The sequence below is a fragment of the Orbicella franksi genome, chromosome 2 (genome assembly GCF_964199315.1).
Source record: "Orbicella franksi chromosome 2, jaOrbFran1.1, whole genome shotgun sequence".
Classification (NCBI taxonomy): Eukaryota; Metazoa; Cnidaria; class Anthozoa; order Scleractinia; family Merulinidae; genus Orbicella; species Orbicella franksi.
Genome location: NC_138146.1, coordinates 18,680,719 through 18,702,366, shown reverse-complemented (window position 1 = coordinate 18,702,366; position 21,648 = coordinate 18,680,719). Strand labels below are relative to the sequence as shown.

General features: G+C 37.8%; 1 protein-coding gene across 1 annotated transcript in view; it reads right to left on the bottom strand.

Moving 5' to 3' along the window:
- Positions 1–577: 577 nt before the first annotated feature.
- The window catches only part of LOC145478395 (dynactin subunit 1-like), a 34,758-nt gene continuing 13,687 nt past the window's right edge, over positions 578–21,648 (bottom strand). The window contains exons 5-36 of the mRNA XM_081456411.1: positions 20,682–20,753; positions 19,867–19,974; positions 19,230–19,326; positions 18,563–18,641; positions 17,744–17,867; positions 17,593–17,628; positions 17,181–17,285; positions 16,561–16,662; positions 15,938–16,027; positions 15,398–15,520; positions 14,828–14,927; positions 14,155–14,240; positions 13,595–13,722; positions 13,328–13,442; positions 12,376–12,429; positions 11,109–11,240; positions 10,792–10,875; positions 10,372–10,425; positions 10,024–10,126; positions 8,637–8,736; positions 8,299–8,392; positions 7,903–8,031; positions 7,279–7,350; positions 6,575–6,645; positions 5,683–5,846; positions 5,226–5,335; positions 4,381–4,452; positions 3,843–4,007; positions 3,582–3,639; positions 2,681–2,772; positions 2,152–2,247; positions 578–1,829 (exon numbers count right to left, since the gene is read on the bottom strand). Of these exons, the coding sequence (XP_081312537.1) occupies positions 1,692–1,829; positions 2,152–2,247; positions 2,681–2,772; positions 3,582–3,639; positions 3,843–4,007; positions 4,381–4,452; positions 5,226–5,335; positions 5,683–5,846; positions 6,575–6,645; positions 7,279–7,350; positions 7,903–8,031; positions 8,299–8,392; positions 8,637–8,736; positions 10,024–10,126; positions 10,372–10,425; positions 10,792–10,875; positions 11,109–11,240; positions 12,376–12,429; positions 13,328–13,442; positions 13,595–13,722; positions 14,155–14,240; positions 14,828–14,927; positions 15,398–15,520; positions 15,938–16,027; positions 16,561–16,662; positions 17,181–17,285; positions 17,593–17,628; positions 17,744–17,867; positions 18,563–18,641; positions 19,230–19,326; positions 19,867–19,974; positions 20,682–20,753 (3,153 nt within the window). The 3' untranslated portion in view covers positions 578–1,691. The remainder of the gene's footprint in view (positions 1,830–2,151; positions 2,248–2,680; positions 2,773–3,581; positions 3,640–3,842; positions 4,008–4,380; positions 4,453–5,225; positions 5,336–5,682; positions 5,847–6,574; positions 6,646–7,278; positions 7,351–7,902; positions 8,032–8,298; positions 8,393–8,636; positions 8,737–10,023; positions 10,127–10,371; positions 10,426–10,791; positions 10,876–11,108; positions 11,241–12,375; positions 12,430–13,327; positions 13,443–13,594; positions 13,723–14,154; positions 14,241–14,827; positions 14,928–15,397; positions 15,521–15,937; positions 16,028–16,560; positions 16,663–17,180; positions 17,286–17,592; positions 17,629–17,743; positions 17,868–18,562; positions 18,642–19,229; positions 19,327–19,866; positions 19,975–20,681; positions 20,754–21,648) is intronic.

Genomic DNA, 21,648 nt, shown 5'->3' with positions numbered 1-21,648 from the left:
AGCGGCGACGAAGAACTCGACGACAGCGAAGATGAAGATGAGTGCCAGTGAAAGTTGCATTCGAAAATAACAGTGTTAAATACTTCTTTTCAGTAGCTACAAATGCTTTTTGTCGCCAAACGTTTTTTTAAAGCGGATGGAAAGTTTGTAATAAATTTGTATCCTACCTTCTATGTTTATTCTATAGCAATTTTTTTGATATTCAAACATTATGCCATTTTAAAGTTTTACTAAAATATTTCACGTGACCCCCCCTTTTTTCCTTATTTTTTTGGGATGGCCCCCCCTCGAAAGCCATTTTTTTTCGCATGGCCCCCCCCAAATCCCACCAGCCCCCCCTACCTTATAAAAAATGAACGGTCCCTAATGACCAAAAAAATGTTGCAGCATGATATATGACCACGTCCACGTCTCCTCAAGTCATAAAATAAACAAACATGACATCAGAAGATTAGAACTGCTGATCAGCGTTTGGCAAAATGTTCCACAAATCAATGGAGAATAAGTGATCTAGAAAGCAATAAACACAAACATCAATAAAGCGACTGTATGGGCAACTCGTCCAATGTTGCAAAAGAAAATTGAATGTCTGTTTGAGCGATAGTAGGATAGTAGTCTGTATGCTAGCGCGTTTGTTCACTGCTGACCGAAAAAGCGCAGGCTCTTCGATGAGAGCAACAGGGTGAGGCCACAGGGCGATGTAAATTTGTGGACATGCGCGCAGCAGGATAAAGGAGAGGGGATTAGGGAGAGGGCAACAGCGTGACAGTCTCTCATTGTTTCTGTCAGGGTCTCTTGTTCTTTCGAGTTCGCGGGTTAATTAGTGCGACTGGAACTGAAGGCATCCTCGAATAGGGTCTACCCAGTAGTTGCACGAAACCTAGGAAGTGCTATTTCGGGATCTTTGCGCGCTGAATCATGTGAACATAGTCTACCACTGCGACTGTGCGTTTTTTTTTTTTTTTTTGCGAAATGTTTCCTTTCTTGCCCCACCGGGGAAAAAGAATGCCTTATCGCAGCTTATCTTTGCAAGTAGTGATCAAACAACAGAAAAAGGGCACAGCGTGCTAAAATCGCTTTCTAAAGCACGGCATCAGAAATGAGGAATACTAGAATTCTCGGAGATGGAAGAAATAGTTCAAATTATAAAATACACAATACTCTTTCCCTCAATAGTTCTTTCTATACTTTATTCTCCAAATCCTCAGCTCTCCTAATTTTTAAATGTGATATGTTACAGCTCGAACTGAAAACTTAGTTTAACTGACAATGGCCTACTGTAAAGCTTGAAATTTAGTCTGCAGAGTAACAACAAACATCAAGTGTGTCTTATTGGAATTACCACCTTCCCTCCTCCTTTTGGCTTATTTTCCTTCAGAAAGCACCCCTTTTTTTCAGGCCAGAAAGCAAAGAAGTCATAGTCACCAGATTCCACTACATTACAAAGACAACGTTTTGACGGGATCTCAATTTTCCCAAAGGAAGCCATTAAAATAGACGAAATTCGTTCAACTTTACACATTCTGCAACGCACAGTACCAGTACACTTGTTGTACCTATTTTTCCAGTGAATTGTAAGATCTTATACAAACAATGCTGTGGACACCCGATAGAATGCTTGTTTTTTTAACTCCCGCTGTTACATAACATTATTTTCCTAAATGAATAATTTATCTATACATCCTCAGTGTCTAGCTGACAAATACAGTGTGAAGTGTTCTGAATTCTTGCGGTTTCAAGGTGACACAGTATTTGTTGGATTTGGTTTGAGATGGCATAGGAATTGTGACTCGTCCCAGCTGAGGAGCCTGAGCCTTCTCTTGCAGAACCTGTATTAAAGAAAAAACAATATTATAAATAAAATACAATTTTAAAGCAAAGTTCGTTCATTAAACTAGAAAAAAATCGCAGCAGTGACAATCAGAATTTTTAAGAGAAAGACCGACCAACTGTTCAAACGAACGAATGAATGGCAGAATGAGTTGGTGATCAAATGAAAAAACGAATGAGCAAACGAACGAACGAATGACAGACAATGAATTAGTGATCAAAGGAAGTAACGTTCAAACGACAGACTATATGATAACCTCGTCAAACAAAGAACGATAATTAAAGGAAAGTTAAGGCTAATAGCAACACCAAAATGATTACCTTAGAAAAGGTTGGCGATAGGAATGACGAAAAGGAACTGTGGGACGTTCCTCCTGGATACTCCGCTGCTATCAACTTTTGTATTTTGCCTTGGAGCTGGAAGGAACAATAAAGAGGTCAGTTTTAAAATCAGTAAGACGGCAGACTTTAATTTTTAACTAATTCGCTTAATTTCATTCGTAATCTAGGACATCCCTTGTCTGACCAGTTGATGAACTTTCATGCGCAGATAACATCACCTTCATCAACGTGTCAGATATGAAATAGACGAACAAAAGCCCTTTACTAATAGGGTAAATAGCAACAGTTACAACAACAAAATTTGGTCTCTTAAATTTTTTTTCCCCAAGGACACGGACTTTCTTTGAGCAGTACCTGGAACGTTTTTAAAAATACATTTATTGTTCACCCTTACCAACCTACCAACCATCCACAAACGAATAAAATAAGCGCTGAAAAACTATCTCGTTTTCTTCGGTTTCACAACACACGTGATTTATAACCAACATGGAGTTCACGCGAGGCTCACCTCTTCTTTCTGTCGTTTAAGATCGCGTAAAATAGCCGCTCGCTCCACCAGATGATTAGCTGGTGTCAATTTACTGAGCGCAGGAACTGACCCTGTTTGAAAGGAAACCATGAAAAGTTACAAACGTTTAGAACTACTGTGAGACTACAGAAACTTGCAAACAGGTAGTATCCATAACCACGATGATGTTAATTACTTCTGGACATTGCGTTTACCTCTCCACCCTTAAAACGGCTTGCAGCTGGTTCTCGAAATACAGGCCACGATTGGCGCATCTGTGTGAGGACGGTTTTTAGTCGGCCGGCTCAAATCTTTAACTCCCTTATTTGTTAGCGACTTTATATTATCACCTTGTCAATACAAAGATAACTCTGAACAGGATTCAATTCACTATAACTGGATTGGAAAAGCGCATAGAGCGGTTTTCAAGCGATTTTCAATTGAGCGTCGTAAAACCAAAACCAAACAAGTTACTTACCAATTAGATAACTCAGCCAATCTCAATCTTAGAAAAACCAAAACCAAAACCAAAACCAAAACCAAAGTAATTGCCTGATTACTTTCGACAATCAATTGAAAACCGCTCTCAATGAAGTATCGTAAACCTACAACCAAAGTAATCACTCTGGTCAATCGTAAAGGACACAGACAATCCAGTGAACCAATCAAAACTCGAAGTAATTACATGTAGCTGATGTAAAGCCTGAGAAAACGTTCGTGAGCGAGTCACGATTGGTTTTGGTTTGACTTCAGATTGGATGAAAAAGTGGTGCGAGTTCATTAAGCCAATCGTGTAACGTTTTAATGCAAAACAAAGTACTATTCGACACTCGGGTGAAAACCGCTCTATACTGACAAAAGAAATGTACAGTTATTTGCAATCGCTAGTTAATGTACTCACCAGGTTTTCTGTTAGAAATGTCAACCACTTTTGGAAAGGCACTCATCTTTTGCAGGTTCTGGTAACGGAGAACAAACAAGTGACATTAAAGTTAATACTTTGAAATAGAACTTATACTGTTTTCAGTTCACTTCTGGGAGTTTGTAGCTCTTGTTATTATTAAGGTTCTTAGTTCGTGTCATTCATTACTAAGAAAGTTGAAAATAAAAAAAATACCAACATGTCATCACAAACGACAGTGACATTTCCGACAGCTCTCACCTCAAGCAATTTGTTGGTTTCTCTTGTGACCGAGTTGAGGCTTGGTACCGAGTCTTTCATCTTCTCCTCGCTAGCTGATTGGTCGATTTGCTGCCCCTCGGACGTTTCAGAGCGTGGCTGAATCCTGGGTGGTACGTATATTTTTGGTAAATCATCCAGCTGTTCCTATGATCACAAGAAATAGAATACGAGTGAGACCAAAGGAAAAGCAACGTTAAAGCTAAACCAAGCCTTTGAATCGGGGCGAAGTGACTACCTCCGGTCCCTAACAATTTGCCAGTACCCATTAAAGAAAGGTAATGCTGTGAGTGTTGCCAGTTATCTTGCTCAAGGGACAAAGAACGAGACACGCCAATGACAAGGGAGATGATCGCGACGACGCAAAAAAAGTTTAGTCCTTCGCTGTTTAGATAAAGCGTATTTTACGTAACTTCTCTCAAAATTTCGCACACGTAGAATGTCACGAAGAATTATTATCGCATTGTGCCGTTTGACGGATGGCGAGCCAGAAAATTTTTTTTTTCATTTGACATCGTACCTTCAACTGCTGACTCTTAAGGCGTATATTTTCGTTCCTCAGATGTTTCAAAGCGATCTTCAGTGAATCCACCTGCAAAACAGTCATCAAACAAATAGCGCTGAAAAAATACAGCAAGCTCAATTACGATGAGTTTTGTTGTCAACCTGATTGGCCTTACCTCTGTTTTGTATGAGAAATGTTTACCTGTCTGAGTTTATTACTAGCGCTGCAAACGAAAATCCAAAACAAAACACAAAATTATGTCTAGAAACGCAAGAAGTAGCTCTGTTCTCGGTCCAAACCGTACTTAAGTCCATAAAGAACTCAATTTGCAGTTTCACTTGTTCCATCATCAACGTTGATTTGCCTTTCATTTCTTCTCACTGACCCATACCTAGCTGAGCTCTTCTTTTTAACGCTTCTTATCTTCATAAAAAGGAAGTTACGAGTGATTGCGGCAATAAGGGGGGCTGGTTCCGCCGACGCAAGAGCCACATGTGAATAACAGGAGATGTATCCTGCGAACGCAGACGTATTTCGGCTGTCGCTAGTCTCCGCCGAAAAATAACGTCTGCGAACCCGAGCCAGGAAACGATTTCCGTGACGTAGGAATTCTAAGCCAATCAGAGCTTAGCTCAAATAGCTCCAGAACTACCGCGCGAGGTATTCGCTGCGAGGAGCACTCGTGTTTAATTCTATCATGGAATCTGATTGGCCAAAGAGAAAACAAAAGTCATTACGTCACAGAAATCGTTTCCTGGCTCGGGTTCGCAGAAGTTATTTTCGGCGGAGACAAGCGAAAGCCGGAAATACGTCTGCGTTCGCAGGCTACAGGAGATGCGATACTAAGTGAATTAAATTACCTGAGCGAGTATTATTGGTGAGTCCTTGATCACCACTTGTACAGGCTGTTGACCCGTCCCTGGGCCACCTCGCAGGGGAGAACTTCCACCGCTCTTAACAGCAGCTGCGCCTGATAGGGAAAGAGAGGAGCACAACAGTTACGCATAGCAAGGAAAAGGGAGCTGGCAATTTCTTAAGGATAAGTCAACTATATAGTTCTGAAAAATCTATACCGCGAACAACAACCCAGCATTTCAAAAGTACACAGTGGTCCAATTCAGAAAATCTCATAAAACAATTTTACTACCCTGTGGTAAATTAAAAAACTTTCCAAAGTAGTTGCACAAAGAGGATACAGTTAGTGAGACAAGTCATTTGAAAAAATTCCTAGTTCTCAAAACAGGAGTCGGAGGCATGACCTTCCGCGCAAAGGTCAGCAGCTCTCTCAACTGAGTAAATCTGAATGAATCTCTGTACCTGCTACAACAGCCGCGATACTGGACGACGAAGAAGCATGGCGGGCGAGGTCAGCCAAGAGGGACTTCTTTGAATACGCGTCTAAACGTTTTTTCATGTCAACTTTCTCTCGCTCCAGGTTGTCGATGTCGTTTTGAAGTGCATCCATCGTTTCTTCAAATTCTCTGAAAAGAGAGCGAGCCCCCGAGATGTATTACAATTGAAAGATTTACTGACAAAAAGATATTAGCTAGGTGTGCAATAACATCGCTTGATGCCCAATGCACTCACCATGTTCGAGTAACCAACACCCCACTCCCTTTCATATGAAGATTGATCTTGAACTCGGACATTATTTTCTCTTAAGGCGGGAGTTAAAATAAAGTCCGTAGTTTTGCTGGGTATTATGCTTTGAATGCAAATATCTCGTTCACGTTTCCAGCAGTGAAAAATCTCTCTGCTCATTTCACGTAGCTACGTTTTGGGCTGCTTTGTAAATTTTTTGGTGATTTTTGGGTATATAGGGGATAAATAGTTTTTCTCAAAGGATTAGTAAAATTTACGGAAATATGAAATTTTGAAGATTTGATGGTGTTTTAAAATTAGAATTTGAAGTTAGAAATTGGTAGACGTACACCAAACAGTTGCCCACCAACCCGGGGAGCACTTTTGGGGGCAATCAACTGTCTGGTGGTGTTCCAAACCCCTTTTTTCCCTTTTAATCCCTCTTTAACCTTTCTAAAATTTCACTTAAATTCATGTGTACCCCCGCCTTAATCCCTGCCATTCTTCCTATCCTCACAGAACTCGCATTAACCCAACTGTGCGGCAATCACAGTGTGGAGAATATATATTCTAGGTTGGCTCCGATAAGGTTCAAAAGACACGAAGCTATATTACAGTCCACACTTACTTTTCCTTTCTTTGTAGGTCCTCAGTAGCTTGTTCCATTTTACGATTTGCTGATTCCACTCGTGCGTCAGCCTGTAGAGATAATATATACTGCCTGTCAGCTCATGTTCGTCTTCATACATCTTTCTTTTTCAGCCCATACACACTGTACAAAGTCGCTGTAGTCGCTGTAGTCGCTGTAGTCGCTCGTTGCTTTGAGGTGGCGTTTTTCGAGTTCTCTAATTGGTTGGGAAAAATTGACCCAACTTCCTCTAGTCAGAAAATCAACTACCATTATAGATCTGCAATGCGTGCAAATGGCCACGGCTACATAGCCAATGTTTACAATGCTAGGTAATATAATATTTACGGACGTCTGGTTAAAAAAAGCCAATAACAGAAGAACTGCCAATTACTGAAACAAAATCAAAACCGATCGCCCGATCAGTTGCTTGTGAAGGCATTTAACAAGAAATATTAAAAGTGATGTTAATCAACATTCAGATTTCGATGTATCCAACATCATTATGAAGACTGAAAGTTCGTTAAATGTGTCAAAATCAAAACAGGTTGTAATTTTACTGTGCCCTACTGACCTCTCAGTTGCCTCAGTTACCTATAAAAGAACTTTACAAACACTTAAAATAATTGTTTCCCTCATAAGAGCTGGGTCGTAGGTTATCACTAGAATCACAGAGTAATTATAAAGCAGGTTTTCATTCTAACCTCTTTGTTGATATTCTCAAGACGCTTCTCCAGCAGTCCAATTCTAATATTCGCCTGACTCAGTTCTTCATTCTGACAACAGAAAGGAAAAAAGAGCAATACTTAGACAAGCACTCGCATCACGTCATCCACCTCAGTTGCAAGCTTGACACGTCGATTTGATAAAGTTTATCATAATAGATTAAAATTAAAAGCTTGTAGCTTGTGGATGCGTGTACTATAACAAATCATAAGCCTTGTCAGCACTGATTGCTATGTATTTCTTAGTCTGAGAATTAGTCGATACATCAAGACGATATCCCAAACTGCCCAGTTGACATTTTTTTTAATTCTCTCCAGTGTTTGCTTGAAGACTACTTGTGTCCTCTCAAGTAAAGAGGCCCATCACCGGCGGAAACTACAAGATCACGTCATTTTGCAAAAAACAACAAACAAACAAATCTTCAGGCCTGGGTTGTTCGAAAGGTGGATGACGCTATCCACCGGATAAATCACTATCCAGTGGATAGCGTAGTTTGTTTTGTTGACACTTATCGAGTGAATAGCGATTTATCCACTCGATTTATTACAACTGGGGCCCGAGCACTAAGGACACTTTCCCAATTACTCCTTTCACTGTCATACCTTAAGCTTCATATTTTTCTTGAGATCCATGAACTCGTTTTCTTTCTGAAGAAGCTTCTCCTCCACACCGGCTGAGTCAAACAGTTCTGACTTGAAGGCCTTTGCTCGCTGAAGATAAGGCGGGTCCATCTAAATCACAGACATGTCATCTGGTTAGTTACAACAGGTTTAGCATGCTCGCACGCTACAATGGGCAACGCAATCAAGAGTTAGTTTCAACCAAAGGCGTGTTTGTTATCCACTGTGTGTGTGGTCACAGGACGCCAAGACCTAACTACCGGCTGCGAGGAAGACTAGTTACTTCCGGTTATCAATAGTCTAATGTAGTGTGACATGACTGCAAGAGATTCATGTTACACAACAGCGATTAACAGTCGTATCGTGTACGTATCATACCTTTGATTCCTCCTTAGGTTCAGCATCATAATCACCTTCTTGCATTTTGGTCACAAACGAGTACAGGAAAGAGATGACTTCATGGAAAGTTTGACTGGAGGAAGAAGAAAGGAAAATTGATATCCGTCACAATGAACTTCTTCATAGAGTACAGTGCTTGAGTTCACACCAAACTTCATATTGCAGTGTTATTGTTAACCGCTTTGTATCAATTTTACTTGGTTCACCTTGTAAGCGTCAGTTCACTCTTCTCTTAACAACGATAAAAGCTTTTGAAGTCGCTAACATTTTACTAAGCACTTAAAGTCGTCAATTAATAACAGCAGAATTCAACTGACCTAACAATATCCCTACATGGAACTTCATCTGTCTCAAACACCAACACTGCAACATCACTGGCCATCTCATCAAGCTGACCACTGAGCAGGTTTTCATTGTCTGTAGAAGCCAGTAACTGATCAACATCTAATTTACCCGACATACTAAGCTACTAAACCGTACCATAGGAAGAAAGGTTGGGTGCAGTTAGCTAATACTCCCCTCTGATCAGTGCGGCTTGGGTTTGATTTCCGGTTGTCTTGGTATGTGAGTTGGGTTTGCTGTTTGCTTGTCCAGTGTTCTTCCCTCCACAACTACCCTAACTCGATTGTAACCTATGGGGCCTATATGAATAGCAGATGTGGCTGATGGCGTTCCTCTCTAATGGTGCAGTTGTAGGTGCATTATGTAAGTTAAACATACAGCTCCTGTATACCCGCTTTTGGAGCTGAGCGTGCATTATTTTTTCTATAGTTGCACGGCTGGGAATTATAGAGCACGGATATATGTCTCAGATGTCGTGTTGCAGAGCAACCACCGCCCCTTGTCAGATGTAAATATTTTGCTTTTTCATGCTTATATTTATAGCACAATAAAATAGTTCCTATGTTTTCCAAGAAACTAATGCACTTTTGAGGTCCAAAAAACTGCTGAACGCAATCACGTTTCACTTGTGTATCCACCAGCAGTATAAGATTGCCCACATGTGGAACCAGTTACCAGCTATCACCAAATCCTCGACCACTTTGGCACAATTTCGTTCTCGTTTGAATGGTGTGGAGTTTGCAGGGTGCCAGTGCATGAACTGTATTTTCTAACTCAAATTTTTAATATTAGGACAAGTTGCTTGTAGGAATATTTTATGTTTTAATTCCGGATTTATCTTAGCGAATATAGTAGTTGTAAGTAGCAATGTTGTTGTAGATAGTCGTGCGAATTTGTCATGAGCCCCTGGCTCGGGAGATCGGGCAACCACTCCCTACGTTTACGACTTAAAATAAAGTTACCTTACCTTACCTTAGCAGTTGTTTTAGACCTCAAGCGTGCATTATTTTCTTAGAGAACATGGAACACGATGTTCTATTTGGTAACTCAAACATGACCAATTGCATACTTTATTTTTATTTTACAATATTGCAATATTGATCCCTAGCCAGGCTTGTTCAAAACCCGATTAAGCTAACCCAGGATTTGCCAAATTAGAATTTCAGTTTTAAATTTTTCGGTGAGGTTTTCCGTTTATATTGTTTGTCCTCCGGTTTTGAGCTAGAGTAACCTCAAACTACACAAAACATAAACTGTGAAAAACATTTTTGTAAAAGAAAAATTAATATTTTGATTAACTTTTGTATATCTGAAGTATATCTGATGAAATAGATGCCTAGCAAGTCAGCAGAACTTTCTTACCAGCTAAACTAGAAGCCTTCTGTGCCACGGCCGCAGCTAGCTCCTGGCAAAACCTCAGTTCCAGGTTTTGTTGCTTGGCGCAATCAATCAGTGACTCTTGGACCTGGAAAATACAAAAACACGCACGTCTCAAACACAATACAACACAATAGCTGCTTGAAATTACTGATAAACAATAACAGGAGAAGACACTTTGGAAAGCGTGCGTATTGACTGGTTGAAAGCCATGCTTTAGTATATATAAACTTTATCTGAAACTAACAGGAGTCAGAGTAATTCCAGAGTAACAAAATAAATCAAGGGTACAGCCAGGTAATCATGCACACCAAAGTACGCATTGATACAAACCTTATCAGAAAACGACAGGGTACTGCTCTGATCCTCTGGCATTCTAATTTTGATCTGTAAGACAAAGTTAAGATTAGATTTAAGAAGTCATAGGCCATGAGCGCACTTAAGCTATAGTTCATAAAAACGGGATGCTAGTCTATAGTAAGAAGCCTCCAGCATTTTGTCAGGTTGGCAAAACAATGCGTTAGTACCCTCTAGGGGATTCACATGTCAAAGGGGTGGGCGTGCTTGTCTGAAAATTTGAATTAAGCCCCTAAGGGAAACCATTGTTAGCGTGGTTCAGTGGGAGTGCCCCAGGGGAGTACCCATTCATACTCGTTGGTGAAGAGAAGAACTGTGAGTGCAAAGTTAATGCGTTTCAATTTGATACCAGCTTGTAATAAATTATTTTACAAGTTTTTCAAATTTTCAACCTACCTTTCTACATAACTGCTGGATTTCAACATTTCTCAGTTCCATATCTTGGACAAGTTCGCCAAAAGCACTTCCTTCATCACAATTCTAAAAGAATAACTCATAAAGTAACTAAGATCTTGGCAATATCCTACTCAACATCTTAGACAACATCCTAGTCAAATTTGGAAACAGTTCAATTCATAAAATTTGCAATTCTTTTTCGTCCAATTATATTCAAATTGGACAGCATGTAGTCCTATTAAACACACAAATTAATTACTACACGTCTCGTTCTTCTTTGAAAGTTTGGTAACTCGGATTAATCCTAAGAAACACACCTTAGTAAACTGTTTCAGTCTCTCGATCTCTATGGTTGCACCTTCTGTGCCAGCTGTAAAGATCCTCAGTTCATCTGCTAAGAACTCAGAATGTGACACAGGGTTACCAGCCAGGTGGAAGCGAACCATAGTCTGAAAAACAAATCGGTTGACACACATCAAGGGGTGGGCATAGGAAAGCTGTAAAGGATTGAAGACCAGTGCAATGAAAAGTACCATTCTGGTAGCTCTGGTATAGATAGTTTCATTATAAAATATGAGATACTACGCGCGCTCTCATTGGTTAATAGGTGTGTTGAGATGAGATTATGTAAACACGGTTGTGACGTTTTAGATTCGCGTGTTTTTTGAGAAATATTTCATAAAAGCAGTAGAGTACTTTTTCCGTGTTAGCCTCATCTAAACACTTGGGGGGTTGGGAGAATCCTTAAAAGTTATGCAAAACCTTAAATACATCTCAGGTTTGCATAACTGTCTCGAATTCCCCAAACCCTCCTTGAGTTTGGATGGGGCTATGCAAACACAGAAAAAGTGCTCCATAGGTTAATTGGGGTGAATTAAAACAATGCGGTGCATGTCACAAGTAGTGTGAACATTGTACAAAAATTGTTTTAAAAAATTGATTTGATAATGATGCACCACACTGCAAAGGCAATTAACCTAAACTGGATTGATTGCCCTCACGGATAAAGTATAAGTCACTGCAACCTGTTTAGATCCTAAACATTGTTGACCATCCATACTTTGTGGCAGCTTTGTGGCAGTTTTCTAATATTTTCCCATTGTGTCAAACCATTATATTGAGGCCATCTATTTCCTTTTTCATGTAAGAGCAGCTCAAAAGTCACATACGATTAATAATGGTACGAGGACTGAGTGGAGTCCGGTCTGTAATCATACGAGTGATTAACAAAATCGGACGACCGCAAAGCGGGAGTCTGATTTGTTAATCACGAGTATGATTACAGACCGAATTGGACAACACGACGTCCTGCTACCAATTAATCAAAACTATGACAAAATTCGAGAAACGAACAAACCATCGATTGAGCGCTGAACGATTAAACGTCGTTATGAATGCTGAAAAACACAGCAGTTTACTCAACAAAGTGCACCGCAACAGCGCGCGCAAAATGACGCGTACTGTCCAATTACAAGCATGACGCGTATATACTGTCCAATTAATGCTCAAATCGGGCTGCTGATAGCCAATCACGTTCGAGAATTTTGTTATAGTTTTGATTGAGCATTGAATTTGGATACTTACGGTGTAATAATGAATTGCCTTCTCCAAAGGTTCCATGGCAACTGTATCATCCAACTATCATAACAAACAAGAACAATTTCACTGAAACTACTGCAATGATATACTTACTATCCTGTATTTAAAACAACTGATAAAAAGAGGTGATACTAAGCTTGTAACATCAGTCCTGAACAGTCAAACACCATCACTATAGAGCAATTGGTAAAAGTTGGTTTACTGTCAGCCGACAGTTGGTAACACGTTGGTATTATGTGTCTACTGACAGTCAGTTGACAGCTTACCAACAGCTTAAAGTTGGAGCCATGTTTAACAGTTACGGAGCAATCTTTGCTGATGTGACAGTACATGTACTTTTTACATCTCCCATTTAGAAATTAACCCAATTAAAACAGGAAGAGTGAGCAGAATTTCGTTATGGTATCAAGTTTGAAAATAAACAGTTTAAATGCTTCTTCAGATGATGTATTCACTGCTGCTTTTACAGCTGTGCATGTAGGTGTGTGACAAATCTTGCCATACAGTAATTTAATATCTGTAAGGCCTAGTTCAGAACAGCAACGCAACGCCATAACAACATAAGGAGGATGCTGTTATGTTTATAGTGTGAACATCCCGACATATTAACATGTAATGGCAACATAACAGCATGACTGAGCATGTTTTTATGCCGATGTTCACTTAACCGATATAAGCGATTATGTTGTTTTGTCATAATGTCATTATGTCACTGGTGTGAACTCGACCTAACAAGATATTGCATTTTTTTCATACAGTCATGTATTTACAGGTTTGGCAGAATTCATTTAAAAACAAATTTATGCCAAATTTATTTGGAGATTAAAATATACAGCCACAAATAAAGTCTGTAATTAATATTTGGCTGGTGACAAATTTCTTTCGCCAGAAAGAGGAAGGAGGGAATGCAGTCATTGATTTTAGGTTTGTCATTTACCTGGTCTTTCTTGAACAAGTCAATCAGTACATCCACAGCTCTTTCATGAGCTGCTAGTTCTGGGTATATTCCAACCAGTTTATTGAAGAGACCAGAATCACAGCTATCAAGAGCCCTGCAAATGAACAAATTAACATGACATACAAATCAATAACTCGGGCTTCACTGCATTCAGTATGATCCAGCTTCCAACTTGAAGATGATAAAAGTAGACTAAGTGCCATAGCAAATTTACAAAGTGCAAAACAACCCCGTGATTTTTTTTACCTTTCAATATTTCTGACAACTGCCTGTAGAGTAGCAAGTTGATAAATGAGTCCTGCAGCAAAACTAAGTCCTTCCCCAGCTTCACCATGAATCTTAACAGTCTCTTCAAGGCATTCTGCTATCTCATACTGTATAAAAAATGAGGACATTCAATGAATGACTGAGTTGTGAACACAAATCCTGTAAAAAAAACTTGGGGAAAGTGAAGAAAGTAGTGTCTGGAGATGGGTTAAACAGGATCAAGTAAATAAGTACCAACAGTAAGATCAACAGATGTCTATTTTTTTGGGTCAGTTGTTGGCCTACTTAACACTGTTGGCTGACTGTTAGTAATGTGTCCGTGACATGTCCGCTGACAGTTGGCTAACAGGTTACTGACAGCCGAAAATGGTAGCCATTGTTCACTAGTACCAAAAGCTTTATCCATAATAGACACAAAAATTTAAGTATTCATGATGGCAAATCACTTGAAATCATACAGAGTACATACATAACATTACATAAAGTTAACCTTATTGATCCATGGTTACTTTTATTACCACAAGGATAGGTTTTTTTACCTTTTGTTTAAGTTGTGATTGAAGCAAGTCAGTCTTAAAACTCAGCCGCGGAATAAGTAACAGCAGCAAGACACTTTCATTGTCACCTGAATAACAGCAACATAGCTTTCATCAAATTTCAAAATGCACATTAGCATTTTCAGATAAATAAATAATCAAGAAATCAGAGTGTCCTTTCTTTTTATGTCTTTGTTAGCTATAAGTACTTTGACATCAAGACCATATTATTTATAAAGTCAGGCATTGAAATTTGGTGCTATAAAAATGTGTTTTATTATATAAACACAAATGAAATATCACGTGAGCTTTCGCATAAAAACATGATATCTTCACATGTGAAAAGATTGCTGTTACCATGGTAATATAATCAATTGCACCTTTTGTAGTGAACATTAAATGGTTCGTTATTTCATTGGTGTTGATATAATAAATAGAACATTACATGGCTGTTTGGAGATACAAAATTACTGTTCTCATGTTGAAAAGTATTTCGCTTGTTTGCTGTACTCGCTCATGAAATATTCTTCAACATGAGAAGAGAAATTTCATATCTCTGCGTGGCTGTGTAATATCCCCTAATTATTATGGTTATTATCATTGTGACACAAACTGAATGGATTCCATAAACCAAACATTTATTTTTAACACAGAATACTTGTTCATTTTCCCTCACCTCCTCTCCTTAAGAATGACTCAGGCATAAATGAGTGAAGCATTTTAACCTGTTCATTTGCCTGCCGAATTTCAAACTTTCTTAACTCATTCTCTATTGTCTGTAATAAAAAGGTGAATAAGAATTTAAATCTAACATGGAGAGAGTTTCAAATTTATGGCAAGACCAACACCAGTAAAACACAGATATCCAAACAACAATCCTCAAAATGTTAAATACTGGGAAACCTATTCTTACATCCTAATTTTGAGAAAAATTTGGGTCTCATGTTGTGCATCAGTACTAAGCAGCATTCATGTATTTATGTTTTGTAGTTGTTTTAAGAAAAACATCATGGCAAGACTGAAACAGGTGCCCAGAGGTGTATTCTTGTCCCAACCCAAATAAACAGATAATATTATGTCTTAATTATAAAAAACTAATAAATAGGAAAAGAAATGACCAGTTTAAACAATTAACTAGTTCGAAAAAAGAAGCAAAAAAAAACCTAGCATGAGATCAAAATACAACAGTAAGGTTGTACCTATGTCATTACCATAAAGTGTAGTAATGTTTTTGACAGTTAATTACCTTTGTAAAAGTTTTCAATTCAGCAGCCTTGACCTTGAAGTCAATCATTTCAGGTGAAGGGATGTCAATGATCTTTTGTTTCTCTGTGTCTTCTTGCTGTACCTGCATAACTCTGTTGTTTTCCTACAGAAAACAAACAAACAAACAAACAAACAAACAAACATATCAATGTTTTACTTAGAATGCTACATCTAAATTTTGCCTCTCTGACATGTTACATGATTATGATCAAGCAGTTTGATAGAATGAATATCGTATTCTATCAGTAACATTTTGCACTACTTTAATACTGTATCTGTATTTCACAAAAAGTCAGTTTGTTTCAAATAGACTGGTAAACTGTTAAGTGTGAACCTGACAAAGATAATACAAGCTGGGAAGGAGTGGAGGGTAACCCTGTGATGAACTAGCATTTCAGCCAGGGGAATAGAAATACTCCCTACCACTTCATGAATTTATCAGTTACTGGCAACACGTGACATGCTAGATTGAAACTGCCTTAAGATTTAACTTTGCACCCATAATTTAAATGGCCCTCACCTGCAATTTTGCCACCAAGTCCCTGAATTTAACAATTGTTTGCTGGTGATCTCCTATACTTTCCTGTGCTGCCTCCAGTTTACGTTCCATCTAAAAAAGAATAAAAAAAATACAATGCACAAACCAAACCTACAGTCAAGACTGTAAGCCCAAAGAGGAATGATGTTAACTCTATGTAAATTGTGACTCATTCTATTGTAGGCAAATTCAAACTGAAACCCCACTGACTGGGGTGAAATCCTTGCAAATTTCACCCGTTTGATTTTTGTAACCCGATAGCTGTAGCAAATTTTGATTACAATGTCAACAATTTTGTTCAAAAATATGTACCTTATTTCTTCCAACATCTGATGCATGTACAAAACTACATTGCAATCCAAATTTTTCCAAAGGTCGAGTTTTGTGTTTAACACAAAAGCAACCCATTGTTCACTCAAAAAACATAAAAGAAAAAAAAAAAATAGATAATAAGAATAATATAGTTTCCATAAGAGTTATTAAGTCTTCCAAACAAATTTTTTAGCTAATTAACCACATAGCTTTTGACCACACCAAGTGGTTAAAATTCAAATTGATGATTGTGGTTTGTCTGTAGAGAGCTGACCACGAACAAAGAGGATTACCTCACGAAGTTTATTGTTATTCATCTCCAGTTCTTCCCTCAAGTCATGTTCTGTTTGAATATGATTCTCTTCTAGTTCCTCATTCAGATCTCTAAGAGCTTCCTATTGAGTAGAAGGAATTGAATTGTTTTTCATGACATTAATCATGTTTGTAGCTGTTTCCTGCCACTTGTGGCATGTGCAACAAAATTTTAAAACACGTTCAATGAAATATAATAGTGTGAGTACCTCCTTTCATCCACTTATTAAACTATTCTCATATTCAAAGGATTCAAGTGTAGGATTTGATCAATGTAAGAAATTCCATTCTTATGACAGCTTTACAGAGATCCCTGTCAATGACTTTGATTGGTTGTAATGAACTTCAATTTGGAATAACTTTTGTGCACAAGCGATATTTCAGGAAAAACTGGAATTGCATGCAACACTCTCTCCTAGAGTTAGTAAATAAAATTAATATGGATATGCCATCAGCACAGAATTCTTTCTGTTGAAGATAACCTCGACTTCTCTCAAGTGGAGAAGAAATTGAGCACAAGCCTGTGAAGAGTGGCATCTACTTACTTGTTACAAACATTGCTACTATGTAGGTAGTTTATGACATCAGTGGCAAAACTCACCAAGTCAGCAACATTCTCTCTAAGAGTCCTGATTTCCTCCTCCAATGTTAAATTACTATCAGTGAGAGTTTCCACCATCTCCTCAGCTCCCAATGCAGTGTCAACCTAGCATTAGTAACAACTAATATGAGAAAGACATTCCTCTGTCTGTGATCAGGGCTGTATCTAATAACAGAATAACTGAGACACTTGCCTCAGTCGTTTTTTTTTTTTGTTTTTGTTGTTTATAGTTGTCATAAACACCCTAAATACCTAGGAAGAGAATTAAATTTTAACCATGGACACTGCCTCAGTCATAATTTTGTACGGCTATAGCCATGGTGATACAGAGTGACATACCAAACAGCAAATTTTGGTTTTTCTGGCACAACATGTGAATGAGAAAAGAAAATCGCAATGTGAATGGACACACCTGTTCTTTGAGTTCAGCCAAAGAACTTTCAGCTTCCTGAAAAGGAATTACTTGAAATATTAGTAAACCTCTAAGTAATGAACTCTATAATTTAGACCTGTACTGGTTGAGTTTTCAAAATCTTTTTGAGCACATTTTAACTAGTAATAACCTGTAGAGCTTCAGAGAGCCTGTCTCTTTCATTTTGTAGCAATGTGTTTCCACTCTGCAGGTCTTTGACCTGTTTCTGCAATGCCTGCATCTCTGATTTGTCACTTGCTTGGACCTCTTTAAGCCTGAAATTATAAAATAATAGCAGAGTTACCATAATCACTTGTTCATATCAAAATACTATATCAATACATTTGGCTTACATCACTTTTGACAATGTTGCCCTACTGGATCTTATTTACTAGTCAATGTCAATATTATTTGCAACATGCACCAGGTCCTATTAAAATGGTTCAGTTTTAGCCCTGGTTTAAATTGTTTGAAACCAGTTTCTAACATTTTTCTTTCAGACTAGTTTGATTTACATCAAAGAAGAATGGGAAGGGGAAGGGGAGTCTGGGACCAATAACTTGTTAGACCAACATATATGGGAAAATTTGTAACAATTGCTTGCATGACCTAGGGGAGATGAAGGTGGACTACAAAGTCAGAGGTTCAGTTTTTGAATCTAGTTGAGTACAAAATGACAAAAAAAAAGACACCTGTAGTAGTATGGTAAATGTTGGGGGTGGGTGGGAATTTGATATGGCATTCTAGTGGGGGTAGGGTAGAGTAAGGGACTGAGAGTGTGGGTGATTTGAAGGAGAATCTGAAATTAAAAGGAAAAAAATCAAGAACTGCATGTGATTTTATTTAATAAGCCCCAGAAAGAGAAAAAAATACAAATTAAAACTGGTTTGAAAATTTACAGCAGAGACAAAAATTGAAACACAACATGTTACAGAAGTGACATTTGAGTTGTTTTCGTGACGTTTCTCACCTCATTATTGCTTCCTTAAGTCTGCTGTTTTGCTGCTCAAGTTGTTTGACTTGGGCATTTGCTGCAGCACCTTCAATCCCTTTACAGAGATGATGTCAAAAATTTTCATCAGTTAGATTGATAAGAAGCCATTAACCAGGCAAGTTACTACATGTAGTAATCACTGAATCAAGTTGTCAATCACAGTTATTTATTTCCATGACAATCATGACATAATATCATTTCTGTTAATTTTTGTCATAAATGAACAAGAAGACTACCATCTTTTGTTTGCAAATCTTGATGCAGAAATTCAAGGGAGTTTGGAGAAATTATAAAAGTACTTGGCAAACCCAGTTCCCACTTGTAAACTGAATGTTGCAGAGTTTTACATGTAGTCCTCTAAGCCATGCCTGGCATTACATGCACCAACAATAGCTCCTACAATGTACTGTAAATATTAAAATGTAAATATTAAGAACCTACACTTTTTCCTAATACATGTGCCTTGTTTAATTGTTGATAAGCTGTCATATTTCACATTTCTTTAATAGCAGGTTAACAGTTGGCCAACAGACTACAGACAGCTTTTATCTGAAAATTGCTGTGTTTGCAGCAGGTATTCTGTACATTAAAGCTGCTGTAATTTATGTTTGATATATAAATATTCCATGGGCATATGTCGCACCTCCTTCACTGACTTCATTCTTAAGAATTTCCAAGTCAAGAGTAACTTCTTCCAGCTTGTCTTTCAGTTGTTCATTTTCCAGCTGAATGGACTCCAGCTACAAACACCAAAAATTCAAATACATGTAAGTGACAATATTTTTATAGAGCATGTACTTTCACTCCCAAGAACATTGCAGGAAAACTGAAAAAAAAATGTCCCGGATTTCAATTTTTCAGTGAATTATAAAATACAACAGTGCTAAAGCCAAAAGGGAATTGGCACACAAATTCAGAGACTGTCGTCTAATCTTTACAACATTATTTTTAAGCCACTTGACAGCTACTTACTGAGGCTTTTTGTCATCTTTGGTCAAACAGTGAACAAAAGATGTACACTGCACCACAAGAGCTGATTCAGACAGTATAGTTGAAATTCCATAATGACTACTGCATGTGACATGTTTACACAGAAGGGCCATTTAATTTCAAGGCAATTTACAAACACACACACACAACATGAATGCAACAATAAATTATTACTGTAAACATTGACTTGTACTGTTAGGTTTGAGTAAGACAAAAGGATAGGTATGCTGTTTGGGACAACTGTATAGAGTAACAAACATGCAGTGGGGTAAATTAATTAAAGTGAATACCCTTTCTTCAGCCATTTCCTTATCCAGTGTTGCCATTTCCACAGCTTCTTGTAGCTCTGTCAACTCTTCACTGTGTTCTTGACGATTTTCAGTAATCTCTTTTAGCTCCTATTAAAAGGATTATAAGATTAAAACATTTATTTCATTACATGAATTTTGACTGCATAAATTGTCCTGAATTTGAACATCAATTTGCTAGAAAACCTTAGCCTTCATGTTTGTGTGAGAAATCTTTCAATTGGTACACAAGCATAAGGCTATGATTATTTGTTTAATAACTTATTTTTTATTCTAACTGGCAGCCATTTATGCAGTTGGTCTACATGTGCTTCAATTATTTGTTATTATTACCAGTCCTGGAACCATCAAGCTGCAAAACAAAAATTAACTAAAAGAGAATTTCACGGTAATACCACTGGTATGTTATTTATTAGTGGAGATTGTTCTGGGTTATTGTAATTCCAGAGCTCATAGTTACATGTACATGTAACACTAGCGTCACTAGTTAGAAATTATATTTCACCTGTGCAGCTTACAGCCTCAATTACCGAATAAGAAGTTACTCTTCACAAGTAGTACAAGCTAAATTTTAGAAATATTTCCAATTAGTTCTTTTAAAGTGGTCCCAATAGAAAATGTGACATGGCTCTGTGGTTTTAAAAGAGAACCTGAATTTTTAATCAAAATTGTGGCTAAAAAGTACTTGAATTGCACATATAGTACCTAAAATGCCACTAACAGTTAACACAGAAATTATCCATGTCGTGAGACCTACAAAAAAAATTCAAATACTAAAATAATTCAAAAAGACTAACCTTTTTTGTTGCATTAAGCTGAGCTTGTAAATCTCTCTGTGCCTCTTGCCATCTAGCCTTATATTCTTGCATCTACACCAACAAAACATGACCACAACACAACACATTCAAATCAGTTGTTATAGCACCCAGTGGCAGCAAAGGGCAACTAATAAAATGATATTCATGAGGGCTGCATTAATTAGTAAAATAAAGTTTATCTTAGACATTCGAAAGGTTTCAAAAAAGGAACTCAGTAAGACAGCCAGAATATTTCCTGCTTAAGACTTGGTGAAACTGGAGTTTTTGTTGACTAAAACTGCAATGTGTCATTGTCACAGATATTAAAATGACTTGACCTATAGTTTGTTGGCAGAAGAACAGCTGGCACTGACATTAAATCCAATAACACATCACCACTTGTTGACTTAAATGACACATAAGCTTGTTAAGCAGATGCCATTTGTTAACTTAAATGACACATAAGCTTGTTAAGCAGATGCTTTTTTTAGACCAGAAACTTGCTTGTTGCTAGATTTAAATGACAATGTCTCAAAGACCACAAGAAAGTTATTGATATAAAAAAGAAAGCAATGATATCTTAAGCCAAATGATTGGGTAAACATAACAGTTACTAGGTAACTCTTTGGATAAAGACAAATTTGATGCATGCATAATTTATCAACTAAGATACATATAAAACAAACAAATGGATCCACGCTGGATTGACAGTGGCAAATTGAATCAATTCTTGAACACTTTACACCAATTTGTTGTGGGTTAAATTTGTTTTTGGTCAAAAATGGTTAAAACCAGTTCGATTCTATTTTCCTTTGTTTCAGGTTGTGATAAGAAATGTTGCACAAAGGAACACATGTTGAATTTCTTACTGAGATATCTAATCCAGAGGTTTCAAGAATTGAGGCATCCTGAGTCAAACTTGTCAGTGTGTCTCTTCCAGATTATAAATTTACTACTGCTGATGATG